The 15072-nt window shown below is 42.8% G+C and overlaps 1 protein-coding gene across 1 annotated transcript in view; it reads left to right on the top strand.

Annotated features, from left to right (window-relative positions):
- Positions 1 to 853: 853 nt before the first annotated feature.
- LOC134336794 (protein ABHD15-like) overlaps positions 854 to 15072 on the top strand; it is a 49822-nt gene continuing 35603 nt past the window's right edge. The window contains exon 1 of the mRNA XM_063031254.1: positions 854 to 2010. Within this exon, the coding sequence (XP_062887324.1) occupies positions 1552 to 2010 (459 nt within the window). The 5' untranslated portion in view covers positions 854 to 1551. The remainder of the gene's footprint in view (positions 2011 to 15072) is intronic.

Genomic DNA, 15072 nt, shown 5'->3' with positions numbered 1-15072 from the left:
GAGGAGATGGGGGTGAGGGCAGCATCAATAGTGGAGGGAGGGAAACATCATTCATTAAAGAAGGAGGAGACCTCCGGAGTGACATTTTTTGCTTTGGTAGGTTGATTAGTAAATTACTGGACACACTCAGCATCACAAGATCGAAGGGTATAGGGAGGAGCTGGTGAGACAAGGCAGGGGGAGAATTGAAGACAGATTCTTACAGGCAACATTGAAAAGATTTTGAGAACTTGAAGGCAGTGATAACTTGCATGATCTCAGGATCCTGAGGAGGTTTTCATTTGAGGGATGGGGAGAAGAGTCTGCATGTGTTGGAAAATAGAGCTGGAAAGGGGAGTAGAGGATGAGCTCAATTTTGCTCTGAGCATCACCTACATTACCTAAACATCACAAGTGTTTATATATCACCCCCACTGTAACTGGACAGCTCATAAATCAAATCCTATTCTAAACCAACTTTCCCACATTTTTATTGTATCTCTGGATATATTTATAGAGCTAACCAGTATCTTTGCACTGTATAAAAAAGCAACGTTTTAAAATAAACTGTCGTTCGAACAAGATTCCTTTCCTATATTTTGCTGTTCCGTGAGGCTAGAATAAAAGCTACTGAAACTTCTACAGACTTAAAGCACACAACTACACCTTACAGCCTGAGAGAGAGGGACGGGCACATTGGAAATTAGCTTACAAAGGGACTTGACCTAACATCATCTTTTAAACATGGTAGCAATTTGTGAAGGTGTATTTCTGTGAACGTTTTTTTTCCTATTTTCAAGTAAAACTCTTGATGTTACTTTTGTAACAGAACTCCACCTCCCACTCCAGTAGTGTCGACTTTATAAGCTACTCTAGATGCGAGCCACTGTGTCGAGCTCCAGTCCGGGGCTGCACTTTCCCGCACAACTTTTATCACCAACTGGCAGTCGGGAGAAGAGCGAATGTTTGAAGAGCAGCGCTTGTATAAACAAATCGCCGGAGCTCAGTTAAGGGCAGAAGGTAAACAGAAACAGTAAAGGATGGTGGTTTGAAGCTGGGAAGAGACATGGTTTAAGTTGCAGTGAAACTAACGACAGCAGCGAGGCACCGCCAAGCGTCACACATGTCAGTGAGGCTGGACTCTCACATGGAAAGATATGCAGTTGCATGCACTTTGCAAAGCGACGAGCCGCACGTCCTGGGGACTGCGAGTGTAAATGTTTATTTCATCGGCTGGAGAAGTTAATCTGTTTTATGTGGAGGGACAAGACGTCAAGCATCGAATAGGAAAACGGCGCGAACGCAGCAACTTCCTCCTTTATTTAGTGTCTGTGTGCAAAAGGTTGTTTTTTTGCTTTTCGGTCTGTGGTCTTTCAGCAGCGCAGATGCATTTTGCTAACATTGGATTGATGCGCCCTAGTTTATGAAGATACTGTATATCTGGAACTTGAAGACCCTCAATTCCAATTAATGGTTCTGCTCGATTCCACTCCCAGCAGCCGAACGGAAGGAAAATCCAGGGAAGGGACGAAGATTGCTTTATCTGTCTGAGACTAGTCTGGGCATTTTGCAATGCTGCTGTGGGCTCCCGCAATTTGCATTGTGTCGCTGGCTGTGCTCGGTCTGTTTGCGAGATTGTATTTCGGTCAATATTTCAAAGGCCGATTGGACCCGAACAGTCGATGCCACCGGGACGATGAGGTCAACGATGCCCCGAAGATGATCTGCAAACCTTCGGCCCTGGCCAAATACCTGCTCAAAACCTGCCTGACTGTCAGCGCGGGACCCCAGACCCGGTGGATCTGGAGGAAGTTTCCTCACCTGCAAACGGTCTGGAATGCAATCTGGCCCACAGGCTCGGCGATGCAGTTTACCCGGGATTACCTGCAGTTGTCGGACGAGGGTCTGGTGGCACTAGACTGGGCAGTGACAGCCAAAGGAGGCAGGAGAAGAGCCTCCAGCAACTCGCCAGCACCCATTGTCCTCGTCATCCCCAACTCCTTCGGGAAGATCACCAGGAATATTATCCAGGTGAGACCCAAGTTCTAAAGCCACGCCGGCGCTCTCCCGAACAGGTACAGAAATGATGATAAACGTGTAACTGAGCAGGACTGTAGAAAATTGCTCTTTTATTGAGCAGGGACTAAGGCTGAAGACACTCCTGTCCGCGTTGAATGTGTGTGTGTGTGTGTGTGTGTGTGTGTGTGTGCACTTTGAGAAATAGATGCTTTATACCGTTGCCCGCTCGGTATATTTTCAGCGGTTTAATCTTGAATCGTGCCAAAACGACACCTTCACCCATCTGTAAACCTGCAAACAGCTCTGCTGTGGAGTCTTTGCGAAAAATCACCTGTAGCCCGGACTTTGCATTGGACTTACAACGATGAAGAATCTAATTTAAACCACCCCTCCCTCCCAAAACATTCCACCGCCCTTCAGCCCCAGAACACAGTTACACACATTTATTAAGAGCTCTTCCTTACATATCGGAATCAAAACAGGATTTAAGAGCACATATATTGAAAACAAGTTTATCCAAAATCAATGATAAAGACCAAATCAAAACTGAATAAAATAAAATGAAATAAAGGTGGTTTATATAGTTGTAAAACCCTGCAAGACACTTTTGCCTAGATGCCTGGTTCAATCCCAGCAGAGCCCCGGCTTCTGACGGTGAAAAGCCGATCAGTCTGCTCAGTATGAAGGTGGATCTTTGACTCGGTGCTATTAAATGCGATGTTCTGGTGTAATTTAAGATCAGTGGCTGCGTGTCAGCGGCTGGTGGTTGTTCCTCGCAGACTTGTTAATCGCCTATCTAAGGGCGTTGCACGGTTACAAGAGTCAGTCCAGCGGTGCAAATATTGACATGCTGAGTTCTCAGATCCAAAGTGAAACGGAAGCAAATCAAAGCAGTCCTGACCAACAGCGCTGCCCCATTCATTGAGTCCACTCAGTGAGCCAACAGTTAAGTGAGTCCAAATCATAGATCCAAACACCGGCATCCAATTCCGGAAAGAAAGTTCTGCTCCGGATGGAAGAACGTTTGAGTTCTGCACACACCTTTTGCCATCCACTGTGTTAAGAACAGCTTGGTTGGGATTTCCAGTTTTAACCGCTTCTGCTTACTGGGGAATTTGACAATTGTTTTTCTGACCTTTAAGAAAATTGCTGGCAGGGAGTCTGGAGAATCCCAGTGTCCCCAGATCGAAACCATGAAGCTTTGCATTTACCGTCGAACGATTCGTGGGAGGAAGAGCTTTGCGGCCTGCCGGGAGGATGAGAGCATGAGAAGAAGAGATGGAGATTTGGCTCTTCAGGTCTGCGCTGTCATTCAGTACGATCCTAGATGATCTCTCTCGGCGCTACCTGCCTGCGCGGTTGTCCATTTACTTAGGAACTCGTCATTGACAATGCCCTTCGGTAGACGGTAGCAAATGGTAACTATCCTCTCGGTTAAGAAAAGTCTTCAAATCTCCATCCACTCTTTGTTTGCTGTCCCTAAAACAATCATTAATTCATTGCCCCCCCCCCAATATTCATGGGCCTAATTTACTTTATAATCTCTTGTTTGGCACCTTATCAAAGAGCTACTGAACATCTAAGTTCCTCTTAGCTATTTTTCAAAGTATGACCGTTAAAACTCGTAACAGATTTGTCAAACGTGATTTCTTTTCATGAAACCCCGTTAACTCCCCTCAATCCAATAGTTCATCTGATTGCCCTGTTGTTGTCCTTAATAATAGGTTTAGCATTTTCCCTTCATACTGACTGCAAGTTTAGTTGCCTTTGGCTCTCTCCTTCCTTGCTTAAAATTTGCTGGATTTACACTAGCTACCGTCCAATCTGAGGGAACTACTGTATATAGAATCAAGAAGCTGGAACACTTGCTAACGACACACAAACTTACAACAGTGTTAGCAAATTCTTCCTCAGAGTGTAATCACCCGAGGAATGGTTGATTATGTGAGTTATTATATGAATGACGACACTTGCGGGCTGCCCCCAGCACACCCTCTGGTGTGTTGGTTGTTAAACGCAATGACACGTTTCACTGTATGTTTCAATGTGAGGCCCTCCATTGGTCGAGGTCGAGCATAGATGTTGCGTCTCAGCTGTCTACGTGATACACAAGCCTGGCGAGTATGATATGCAGAGCAAGCTGTCTCTAAGTAGAAGGTTGCCCCTCTCCATGCAGCTGATGAATCTAAAGGAACAGTATGGACCAATACAGTTTGGCACCAATGGCATCGCAGAAGTTGCCAGTCAGCATTGAAGAACTTAACATAGTACCGTCTTAGGGACTTCAGCTCTGGGTTTTTCTTTGGGGTCTACTCCCAAAGCCTTTCCCACGAATGGGTATAACCACAAGCGAAGTTTGAGATCTCTCTAGATGGGCTGCCAACTACACCTGACAAGTCCCATCTGCCCGAAGTGACTAGTTTTAAGGCGCCAGAAACCTGTGTTTGGCCCTTCTTCTGCCAGTAGAAATGGTTCCGCCGGGCTTAGTAGCTAAGCCACTCATGAAGGGCAGGAGCTGGACTTGGTTGTTAGAGGCTATTTAAGACATACACTATTGGAAGCATTTAATGCATGGTGGGAGCTTATCTCCATACCAACCGCAGCTATAACAATCAAAAGGAATCAAGCACTGTGCTTTGATGTACATGTGATAAATAAATTTGAATCTTGAATCTTGAGTGGCCTCCCTCCATGTCCAGCAGCACAGCACTTGCCATCCAACCCATGAGCCTATTAGGGCTGACTTTTATGATCAGTAGATCAAAGTAGAACTGGTATTATACTGATAATATGTTTGAGACACAGAACATCATGCCCACTAGATATATAACCCACAAGTTTTGACATTTATTTTTTTTTGGTGGGAGGAGGACATTTTGGGCAAAGCTAACATGTATCACCCTTGAGAAGGTGGGAATAAGCTACATATTAAACCATTGCGGTTCTTCTGATGAAGATAACCCATGGTGTTGATAGCTAGTTCCAGTACAGGTGAAGGAACAGTTATATGTTTCCTAGGCTATTATGCAACAGCCACTAAATAGTTGAGATTCATGTTAATGCTACTTCAGACTACCACCTCGTATAGTTCAGAAAATATTCCCATTGGCATAAATTCTGCTTCTCTTTGCAGGTGGTATAAAATATAACATGAAATAAATAACTTGCTATCACATTTGTCATACCAGCTAGGAGACAGATGGCAGGAAGGCAGGAACATTTTAATGTCTTACTTTGTCAAAGTAAAAACAATGAAATTGACATTGAAATATTGTGATTAAAATGTGATCTTCTTATTTCTTTATGAGATGCTTTCTCACATAATATTTTTATTGTTACTTGTGGTTCAGTCTCTGAGTTGAAAGATGATGACTTCTGATGTGATTGCAACGATTAAGAGAAGTTTGGGGAAGTACCTGGAGAGGAGGGTTATGGAGAGATATAGTCCAGCTGGAGGAGGATGGGACAACATGGTTTAGATGGGCCAAAGGGCCTGCTTCTGCACCACAGTGCTCTACAACTCTATGACTACAAGTTGATATCCAGTGATCTAAGCTCAAACATCCAGATTTACACTACAATGCATCAAAGAACGGATCTAACACTGTCTTTTGCATGAGATATTAAACCAAGGGTTGTCTGCTCTACCAGATGGATGCAGAGGGTACTTTGGCATTAAATCACAAAGAGTGGATATAACTCTTAACATGATGAAAAGATTATTTGATCATTATCACACTGTTTTGTGAACTGAAGTTCACTGGGAATAAATTGTCAATGAGTTTTCCTTCCTTTCAGTAATTAATAAGTGAAGGTTGTTTGAGCAGCAGCTCTTCCTGATACTGATCATTCTCTGTGGGAAGAAGTGGCTGTTATTGATCCATCATGATAAACAAGTTGTGTTCTAGCTACTCAATGATCTTAGGTGAAACAAATGTAAACCTTACTTACAGACTCAATGCAATTTATGCATCAGTGCTGTGAAATATCCTGAGGCCATGAAAGATGTGACATAACTGTAAGTCTTTCCTCTTCTTCAGCATGCTCATGGAGTCCGCTCAGGAAAGCAATTTTTCTTTAAGCTGAATTTGGTTTAATTGGGTTATCCATTTCCAGAACAATCAAGGATAAGGATCAAGGTTAAAAAAGAACTTACATAATGATTCATATTTGGGAATCTGTGGGTAACCATATCCATTTTTTATTTATATGGGAACGGTTGTGTGCCTCTGGGTGAAGAAGAAAAAACAGAGCTTCCCAATTGTATTTCCTCAAGAATGGTGCTAGAAATTTTCATGCATGTTAGACATCTGACCTGAACTAGGCTGAGCTAATATTCCTTAATGGTTTGCTGATACTTGTGTTAGGCATCAAAAGTGGTCGTCTTGTTATCAACATTGTTTGCGACAACTGGAAAGTAATATATTAAAATACCCCTGCCTTCTGGAGTATCAGAGAGAAAGTTGGGGAAGAAATTACCATAGGCTTGGTTCCACCCAGCAATCTCCGTAACAGTTGTGTCTCTCCTTAAGTAGATCTCAGACAGCCTTGCGCTGCTGAGGGACACCATCGCCTACGTGCAGGACAGGGGGGTGAACGCCTGCCTGGTCAGCTTGGACCAGGAGAAAGCCTTCGACAGGATATCGCACACGTACATGGCGGACGTGCTCTCCGAAATGGGATTTGGGGAGGGAATCCGGAATTGGATTAGACTGCTCTACACAGACATCCGTAGTGCAGTCCAGGTCAACGGGTGGGAAACAGACAGCTTCCCCATCAGGTCTGGAGTCAGGCAGGGCTGTCCCCTCTCCCCTGTCTTGTTTGTCTGCTGCATAGAACCCTTTGCGGAAGCCATCAGGAGGGATGAGGGCATAAGAGGGGTGACGCTGCCAGGCAGTGGATGGACCCAAGTGAAAACCTCCCTGTACATGGACGACATCACCGTCTTCTGCTCTGATCCAAGGTCAGTTCACCAGTTGATTGGCACCTGCGAACAGTTTGAGCTAGCGTCGGGGGCCAGGGTCAACCGCACGAAGAGTGAAGCCATGCTCTTCGGCAACTGGCCCGACCGATCCAGTGACCCCTTCACCATCAGGTCTGATCACGTGAAAGTGTTGGGGATCTGGTTCGGAGGGGCTGAGGCGTGCAACAAGAACTGGCAGGAGCGGACTGCCAAGGTGAAACAGAAACTGGGACTGTGGGGAGGGCGCTCCCTGTCGATAACGGGCAAGAACCTGGTCATCAGGTGTGAGGTGCTCTCAGGGCTGCTGTACTTGGCGCAGGTGTGGCCCGTCCCCCGCTCCTACAGCTCGGAAATGACCCGAGCTGTCTTCAGATTTGTCTGGGGATCCAAGATGGAGCGGGTGAGACGGACCGTCATGCACAAGTCCCTGGACAACGGGGGCAAGAACGTCCCCAATGTCACCCTCACCCTGATGGCCAGCTTCGTATGTGGCTGCATCAGGTTGTGTGTAGAACCCAGGTATGTGGGCACCAAGTACCACTATGTGCCCAGGTTCTACCTGTTGCCCTGGCTACGAAGGATGGGTCTGGCCCCACTCCCGCGCAATGCCCCAGTCAGCTGGTTGTTGCCGGCATACCTGTCCTACGTAGCAAAGTTCTTCCAGGAGAATGCCTTTGACCACAGGGCCATCAGGCAGTGGTCGGCACGTAGTGTCTTGCAGGCATTGCAGGAGAAGGACGTGATGGACACAGTGGGGTGGTTCCCTGAGCAGACTGTCCAGTTCATCTGGCAAAATGCCTCATCGCCAGATCTCACCAACAGGCACCAAGACCTCGCCTGGCTGGCGGTGAGAGGGGCCCTCCCAGTCAGAGTCCTCCTGTACGCCCGGAACGTCGTCGCCGCACCCTACTGCCCACGGGAGGACTGCAGTGAGGAGGAGTCTGTGACCCACCTCTTTGCACACTGCCAGTTCGCAAAGAGGGTGTGGAGGAGGATAGACGGGCTAGTGTCACGTTTTATCCCCAGCAGTGGCGTAACAGAGGACTCTCTGATCTACGGGCTGTTCCCGGGGATGCACACGGAGACCAACATCCGGTGCTGCTGGCAGATCATCAACTCGGTGAAAGACGCTCTTTGGTGATGATCTACTAGCACATGGAGATGTCTGTGGGAGAGTGCTGCCGACTGGCACATTCTCGGCTGCAGGAGTACGTGCTGAGGGACGCACTGAAACTCGGTGCAGCCACCGCAAGGGCCTGGTGGGGAAGGACCACAGTATAGGTTTCTCCACCCGTGGGAGTGGGAGGGGTCGGGGGGGGCGGGGAGTATACCCCTCAACAATGATATGGTAAGCTGAACTACTAGAGTGCCACGTGGGTGGCTATAAATACGGATATGTACTGACTATAATGGAAACGTATGCAAAGGATGAAAAGTTATTGAATGATTTATTGTATATATTTATTTTTGAATAAAGTATATTTTGAAATTAAAAAAAAACATTTCTCAAAGGTGGCAACGGTGGCAAGAACAGCATTCAATGCTCATCCCTAGATGTACTTAAGATGCAAGTATTGAGTCCCACTTTTTCAACTTCTTCCATTATTGTGAAGTACACGCAGAGTTCTCTTTGATAAAGGGCCAGACTTTGTTCAGTGCTGTGGAAGATTCCAAGACAATTTGTTGATAGGTGGTAAACACTGGAGACTCTGTACCAGTGGCTTAAGGAATGGATGTTTCAGGTAATTGGTTACATAGTTCATATGTGTGTTACCATGGAGAGGTTTGAATTATAATGGTTTTTCTGCTTGCTGAATAAATTCAACACAAATGAATATCTTTGTAACATAGGAATGGGACTAGACTGGGTAATTACTGGCTTGTTTTACCGTTTAGGAAGATCATGGGTGTTATGTGACTTAACTGCTTGTGTTGGCTTTTGCCATTAAAAGCTTTGGTCAATAAAATATATATAAATCTGAAATTTACAATTAGCAAATGACTCATTGCAAGAGTTCCAAACTTCTGCCACCCTCTTCATAAGTTTATGCAGAAAAGGCCAGATTCTAATTTTTAGATTTTGCCTCCCATACACCTGGTGTCTTAGATTGCACAAACAGAGAAAATGGTTTTTCTCTGCCTGCTCCATTAGATCCCTAAACATCTTGTAAACCTTACTTCAACTAACTTTTGATTGATGCATCATGTACAGCCTGGACTGTGTAAAATTAGATTAAATTCTGAATTTCAACCAGATTAAGCTGTGGTAATAATCAAATAGGATAATATAAAACTATTTTAAAATTAAAGATAGAAACAACAACTATAATAATCCTGTACTCTATTTGATTATGTACACGTGGAGGTAGTGCAGTGGGGCAGTAGACTAACAATTCTAAAATCTGAATGCAGAATAGGTTTAATTAATATAACCTGGAATTTTTAAAGGAACCGCAGTTTTCATAAAGGTGAGCAGAAAACTATGAGATTGCCGGAAAGCCCATCCCTCATCAAAAGGGAGGAAATCTGTCACACAGTCTGATATATACCCTGACGAAGGGTCTTGGCCCAAAACGTCGACTGTACCTCTTCCTATAGATACTGCCTGGCCTGCTGCGTTCACCAGCAATTTTTATGTGTGTTGCTTGAAATTCCAGCATCTGCAGATTTCCACGTAAGAGCATTGATAAATTGTGTTTTTCTCAGAAGCCCCGCTCACTTCTGCCCTTACCAGAATTCTTGTGCTGAACTTGACACATAAACCGGTACAAGGGTGTAGCAGGAGGTCAGACGTGGCCAGATCTAGCCTTAAGTGTGTTCCAGATTTGCATACTATAGAACTATTCATGAGCCACTGGGGCCTTTAGGCTTATTAAACAAGTTGGAGGAACTAACTGTTAGCCCAGTGCATTTCTGGGGAGGAAAATTTAGTTTGTTTAATGGATTGGATTTACGTCACTGACACCAAAACTGCAGTGATGTTATGTACATGATCCACAGAGCTCTATATAATTTACAAGTAGCAACTGGTGGCTGCTTTGAGTGGCATAGAAAAAAGTTAAAGAAGAAGGCAGTTCCTTATGTTTACAATCCATTGTGGGAGGAAGAACCAGCTGTCACCAGCCTATCATTATACACAAGGTGTGAATCAGCTATTCAATCAATTTAGGTTGAATGCGTGTAAGCTTTACTTCCAGATTCAATGCAGGATTAGTGCCGCATAGTGTATCATCCACTAGTATTTTAGAACATTCCAAGGTTACAAAAGATACTACATATATAGAAGATTCCCTTCCATTCCGTAGGAAGTCTGCTCATAAAAAGCATTCCTCCTTTAAACTGACTCTACCTAAACCAGATTAACATATTATGAATCTCAGTAGAAAAATTAATCTATTTTAGGAAAATATCTTTTGGGATAGGTTAAGTCTGTTATTCAGAGTTCAAATTACTTGCTATAAAGCGTCAACCCAAATAGACTAAACAGATATTGTTGGAAATAAAAAGCAAGATTGCACTTGTGCAGAGAGGAACATTTTCATTAGAACCGACCAGAAATGCCAATGGCTACCTGTTATGGTTTGTACAACACTTTGGTCAACTTGGGTTGTTTTTAAATGTGCTTTATACATAAATTTGACTTGACTTGGTGTTTCTTACTACACATTTCCAGTTATTATTTCAGATATCTAGTTTATAATTTAGTTTATCTTTTGTCATATAGAAATATAATTCCTCTCAAGTTGAAAGTCTTGAATAATTAATGTCAGAGTAGGAATGGCATTTCCTGAATCTTTCAGGCAGGGGCTGTTTTAGAGAATACTTAAACAATTTCACATCGTTTTTTCATCTCTTCAGAAATTAATCGTCTGTGAGTTTGCATTTACACACTTAACGTGAATAATGCCCAAATCAAATAGAGCTAAAATCAAAAGGCAAATAGATTTAATCCAACACAAATATGAATTGAAATCTAGACTCCCCATTATAAACGTAAACATGAGGAATTCTGCAGATGCTGGAAATTCAAGCAACACCCATCAAAGTTGCTGGTGAAAGCAGCAGGCCAGGCAGCATCTCTAGGAAGAGCTACAGTCGACGTTTCGGGCTGAGACCCTTCGTGAGTCCTGACGAAGGGTCTCGGCCCGAAACGTCGACTGTACCTCTTCCTAGAGATGCTGACTGGCCTGCTGCGTTCACCAGAAACTTTGATGGGTGTTGCTCCCCATTATAAGCAGTTTCAATTGACTATTGAATCGTAACAGGGGGAACCTGATTGTTCCTGATTCACAGCTGCATTTATTTATGCATTAATACGTAGATTCTAATTTCACCTTCATTTACAATGTAGCTTAAACAATGAAAGTGTTTTAGTCACTTAAAAATATTTGGGAAATTTTTCCATTAAAAAATAAATTTTGCCCATTGGTGTTCAGAAGAGACCATTACAGAAGGGCTTCTGTGATTTATTTACAATGCCTATATAAAGTATTCAGCCCCCTTGGAAGTTTTCAAGTTTTATTATTTTACAACACTGAATCACTGTGGATTTAATTTGTTTTTCTTTAACACTGATCAACAGAAAAAGACATGTCAAAGTGAAAACAAATTTCTACAAATTGGTCTAAATTTAGTACAATTATAAAACACAAAAGAATTGATTACTTAATTACTCACCCCCTTCAAGTCAGTATTCAGTATATGCACCTCAATTAGAGCCTTGAGTCTGTGTGGATAGATCTCTATTAGCTTTGCACATCTGGACCCTGCAATTTTTCCCCATTCATTTTTACAAAACTGCTCAAACTCTGTCAGATTGCATGGGGATCATGAGCGAACAGCCCTTTTCAAGTCCAGCCTCAAACTCTCAATTGGATTGAGGTCTGGACTCTGACTTGGCCACTCCAGGACATTAACTTTGTTGTTTTTAAGCCATTCCTGTGTAGCTTTGGCTTTATGCTTGGGGTCATGGTCTTGCTGTAAAACAAATCTCCCAACTCCCAAGTTGCAGTTCTCTTACAGATTGCATGAAGTTTTCCTCAGACCATAGAACCTTCTTTCAGCTGACTTCAGAGTCTCCACATGCCTTCTGGCAAACTCTAGCCAAGATTTCATGTGAGTTTGTTTTAACAGTGGCTTTCTCTGTGCCACTCTCCCATAAAACTGCAACTGGTGAAGCAACCTGGCAACAGTTGTTATATGTGCAGCCCCTCTCATCTCAGCCACTGAAGCTTGTAACTCCTTCAGGTTTGTCATAGGTCTCTTGGTGGCCTCTCTCACTACACCCTTTCTTGTACAGTCACTCAGTTTTTGAGGACAGCTTGCTCAAGGCAGATTTACCGCTGTTGCATATTTTTTTCATTTCTTAATGATTGACCTGACTGTACTCTAAGGAGATTCAGTGACTTGGAAATGTTCTTGTATCCATTCCCTGGCTGGTGTGTTTCACTGACCTTTTCACGGAGTTACTTGGAGTGCTCTTTTGTCATCATAGTGTGGTTTTTGCCAGGATACTGACTGACCAGCAGTTGGACCTTCCAGATACAGGTGCATTTTTACTACAATCAATTGAAACACCTTGACTGCACACAGTTCTCTAAAAACAGACCTCCATTTAACTAATTATGTGACTTCTAAAACCAATTGGCTGCACCAGTGATGATTTGGTGTGTCATATTAAAAGGGGTGAATATTAAAGCAATCATTTATTTTGTTTATATATTTGTAATTAGATAACTTTGTAGAGATCTGTTTTCACTGTGACACAAAAGAGTCAAAAAAAGCCAAAAATCCACTGTGGTTCAATGTTGCAAAGCAACAAAACAGGAAATCTTCCAAAGGGGGTTGGGGGGGTGAATACTTTTTATAGGCACTGTATGTGCTCATGTCAAGTGGATGTAAGTTAAATTGGTGCATAGAACAACAAAATAGATTGTTACAAATTGATTTAAGCTATTGAGGGTTAGCTGAAATGGAATACCGTTTTGCATAATTACATGAGTTATATACCTTCACTGCCAAATTTCTCGTAAAGTTTTCAAGAATGTGCAAGCAGAATTCTCAGCAGAAAGTTAGCAGACAGTCGGACCTGGACCCTAGGCACAAATGAGTACTTTTCTTTAAACTTAGACCTCCAAGTCTTCCTTGGTGAAATTGTAATGAAGAAGTTCAGCAGCCAAACTGCAAGGTTGTCACTTGCGAGAGATGGCGATGGCACAAAGTGCAGTGTAGTAATGCCAAGGTTGCTGACCACAGGAGGTAAACCTGTGCTACAAGAAGTTAACCCATTGTAACTTTCTCAGTGCCATTATTGGCACACATTTGCACAGCTAAACCTCAAGAGAGTCAGAACATGGCCAGCCTTTGATCTTTGCCTTTGGAGTATCAAGCCAAACGTATTCCCAAGCAAATCAAAAGCACAGGGCACAAGACAACTTTCCACTTGAAGGCAGCTGCTCTGAGATAAGGGTTATGTCTTATAAGCAGCCTACCTACCACCTTATGATCCTGACTGTTAAGTTGCATTCTGCTGAGACATTGGAATAACTGAATGAGGGCACACATGCAAGAACTCAAGGCAGGAATGTTATAAATAGTTCATTCATCATTCATTTCCATAGATGCTGCCTGATCTGGAGTTCCTCCAGCATTTTGTGTGTGTTGTGTGTGCGATAGTTGTTTGCCTTAGGAATGGCATCTCTTGAATCTTTCAAGTTGGGGCGGTTTTTGAGAACTTCACTTGAGCCTGTGTTGTGAAAGTTAGTATGAATTGAAAATGCTCACAGCTTCACAACTTTGCCCAACAAAACGTAATAAGATCAAGGGGATTTTCAAATTCAGCAAAGGATAACTAAGCCAAAGTTATCAGTGCATTCAGCCCAAACCAAAAAGCAAAGGAGGTCTTCTACTCTGACCTTTAAAAAAAGTTTTGTTGAAAGGGTTAAGACTGATAAATCCTTGGACCTAGTGACATGCACTCCTAGATTTTTAAATAGTAGTACTATAAATTGCACATTGCTCATTTAGATGGAGATGTAACATAAAGATTTTTACTCCTCATGTATGTGAAAGATGTAAGAAATAAAGTCAATTCAATTCAAAATAGTCAGATTTTAGTATCTCCTGTAATGAAGACTACAAATGTAACCTCATCATTCAAGTACAATTGGGATAAGTAATTATTACAGGCTCCATTGCCTGATACCAGTAACAGGAAAATTGGTGGAATATACCATTTATGGTATAGTAGATTATTAAATTACTGGACACTATTATGAAAGGGAATCACATTTCATGAATTTTTTAGGAAGTCTTGAGGAAGTAACTAGCAAAGTTTTTCGAGATGAGAAAGTTATCCAACTAGGGAATTTTGATTATACAATCCCTGGAGTTTAGAAGAATGAGAGATGATTTGAAAATAAATTTAATGAAGTGTGACATGGCTGATGTCAAGAAGATGAGTAGAATCTCAGAATAAAAGATCTGTCACTTAAGGACTGAATTTGGGGAATTGTGTATCTGTGAGATTCTCTTTCCTCAATGCTTGAAGAGGAAAAAAGAACCTTGTTGAAAATCTGAACTAAAAACAGAAAATGCTGCAAGTACTCGGCAGGCCAGATAACATCTGTCTCGAGAGGAATAGAGTAAATTTTCAGGTCAAGGGCCCTTTGTCTTAATTGAAAAATTGAGAAAAATAGATCACTTCCATTTGTAGAGAAGGCGTATAGGGAAGGGAGGAAATAAAGGAATGACTTTGATAGGATGGAGACTAAGACAATAAGATATAGGAGCAGAATTAGGCCATTTGGCCCATTGCTTCTGCATCATCCAATTTTCCTCTCATCCCCAATCTCCTGCCTTCTCCCCATATCCCTCAATGCCCTGACCAATCAAGAAAACCTTTACCTTAAATATACATAAATACTTGGCCTCCACAGCTGCCTGTGGCAAAAAATTCCACAGATTCACCACTCTCTGGCTAAAGAAATTCCTCTTCATCTCTGTTTTAAAAAGACACTCCTATATTCTGAGGCTGTGTCCTCTGGTCTTATACTCTCCCACCATAGGGAACATCCTTTCCACTTCTCTGTCTCCACTCTATCAAGGCCTTT

The sequence above is a fragment of the Mobula hypostoma genome, chromosome 23, assembly GCF_963921235.1.
Source record: "Mobula hypostoma chromosome 23, sMobHyp1.1, whole genome shotgun sequence".
In the NCBI taxonomy this organism is placed as follows: domain Eukaryota; kingdom Metazoa; phylum Chordata; class Chondrichthyes; order Myliobatiformes; family Myliobatidae; genus Mobula; species Mobula hypostoma.
The sequence above is the reverse complement of the archived record's forward strand: the minus strand, read 5'-3'. Positions and strand labels throughout refer to the sequence as shown.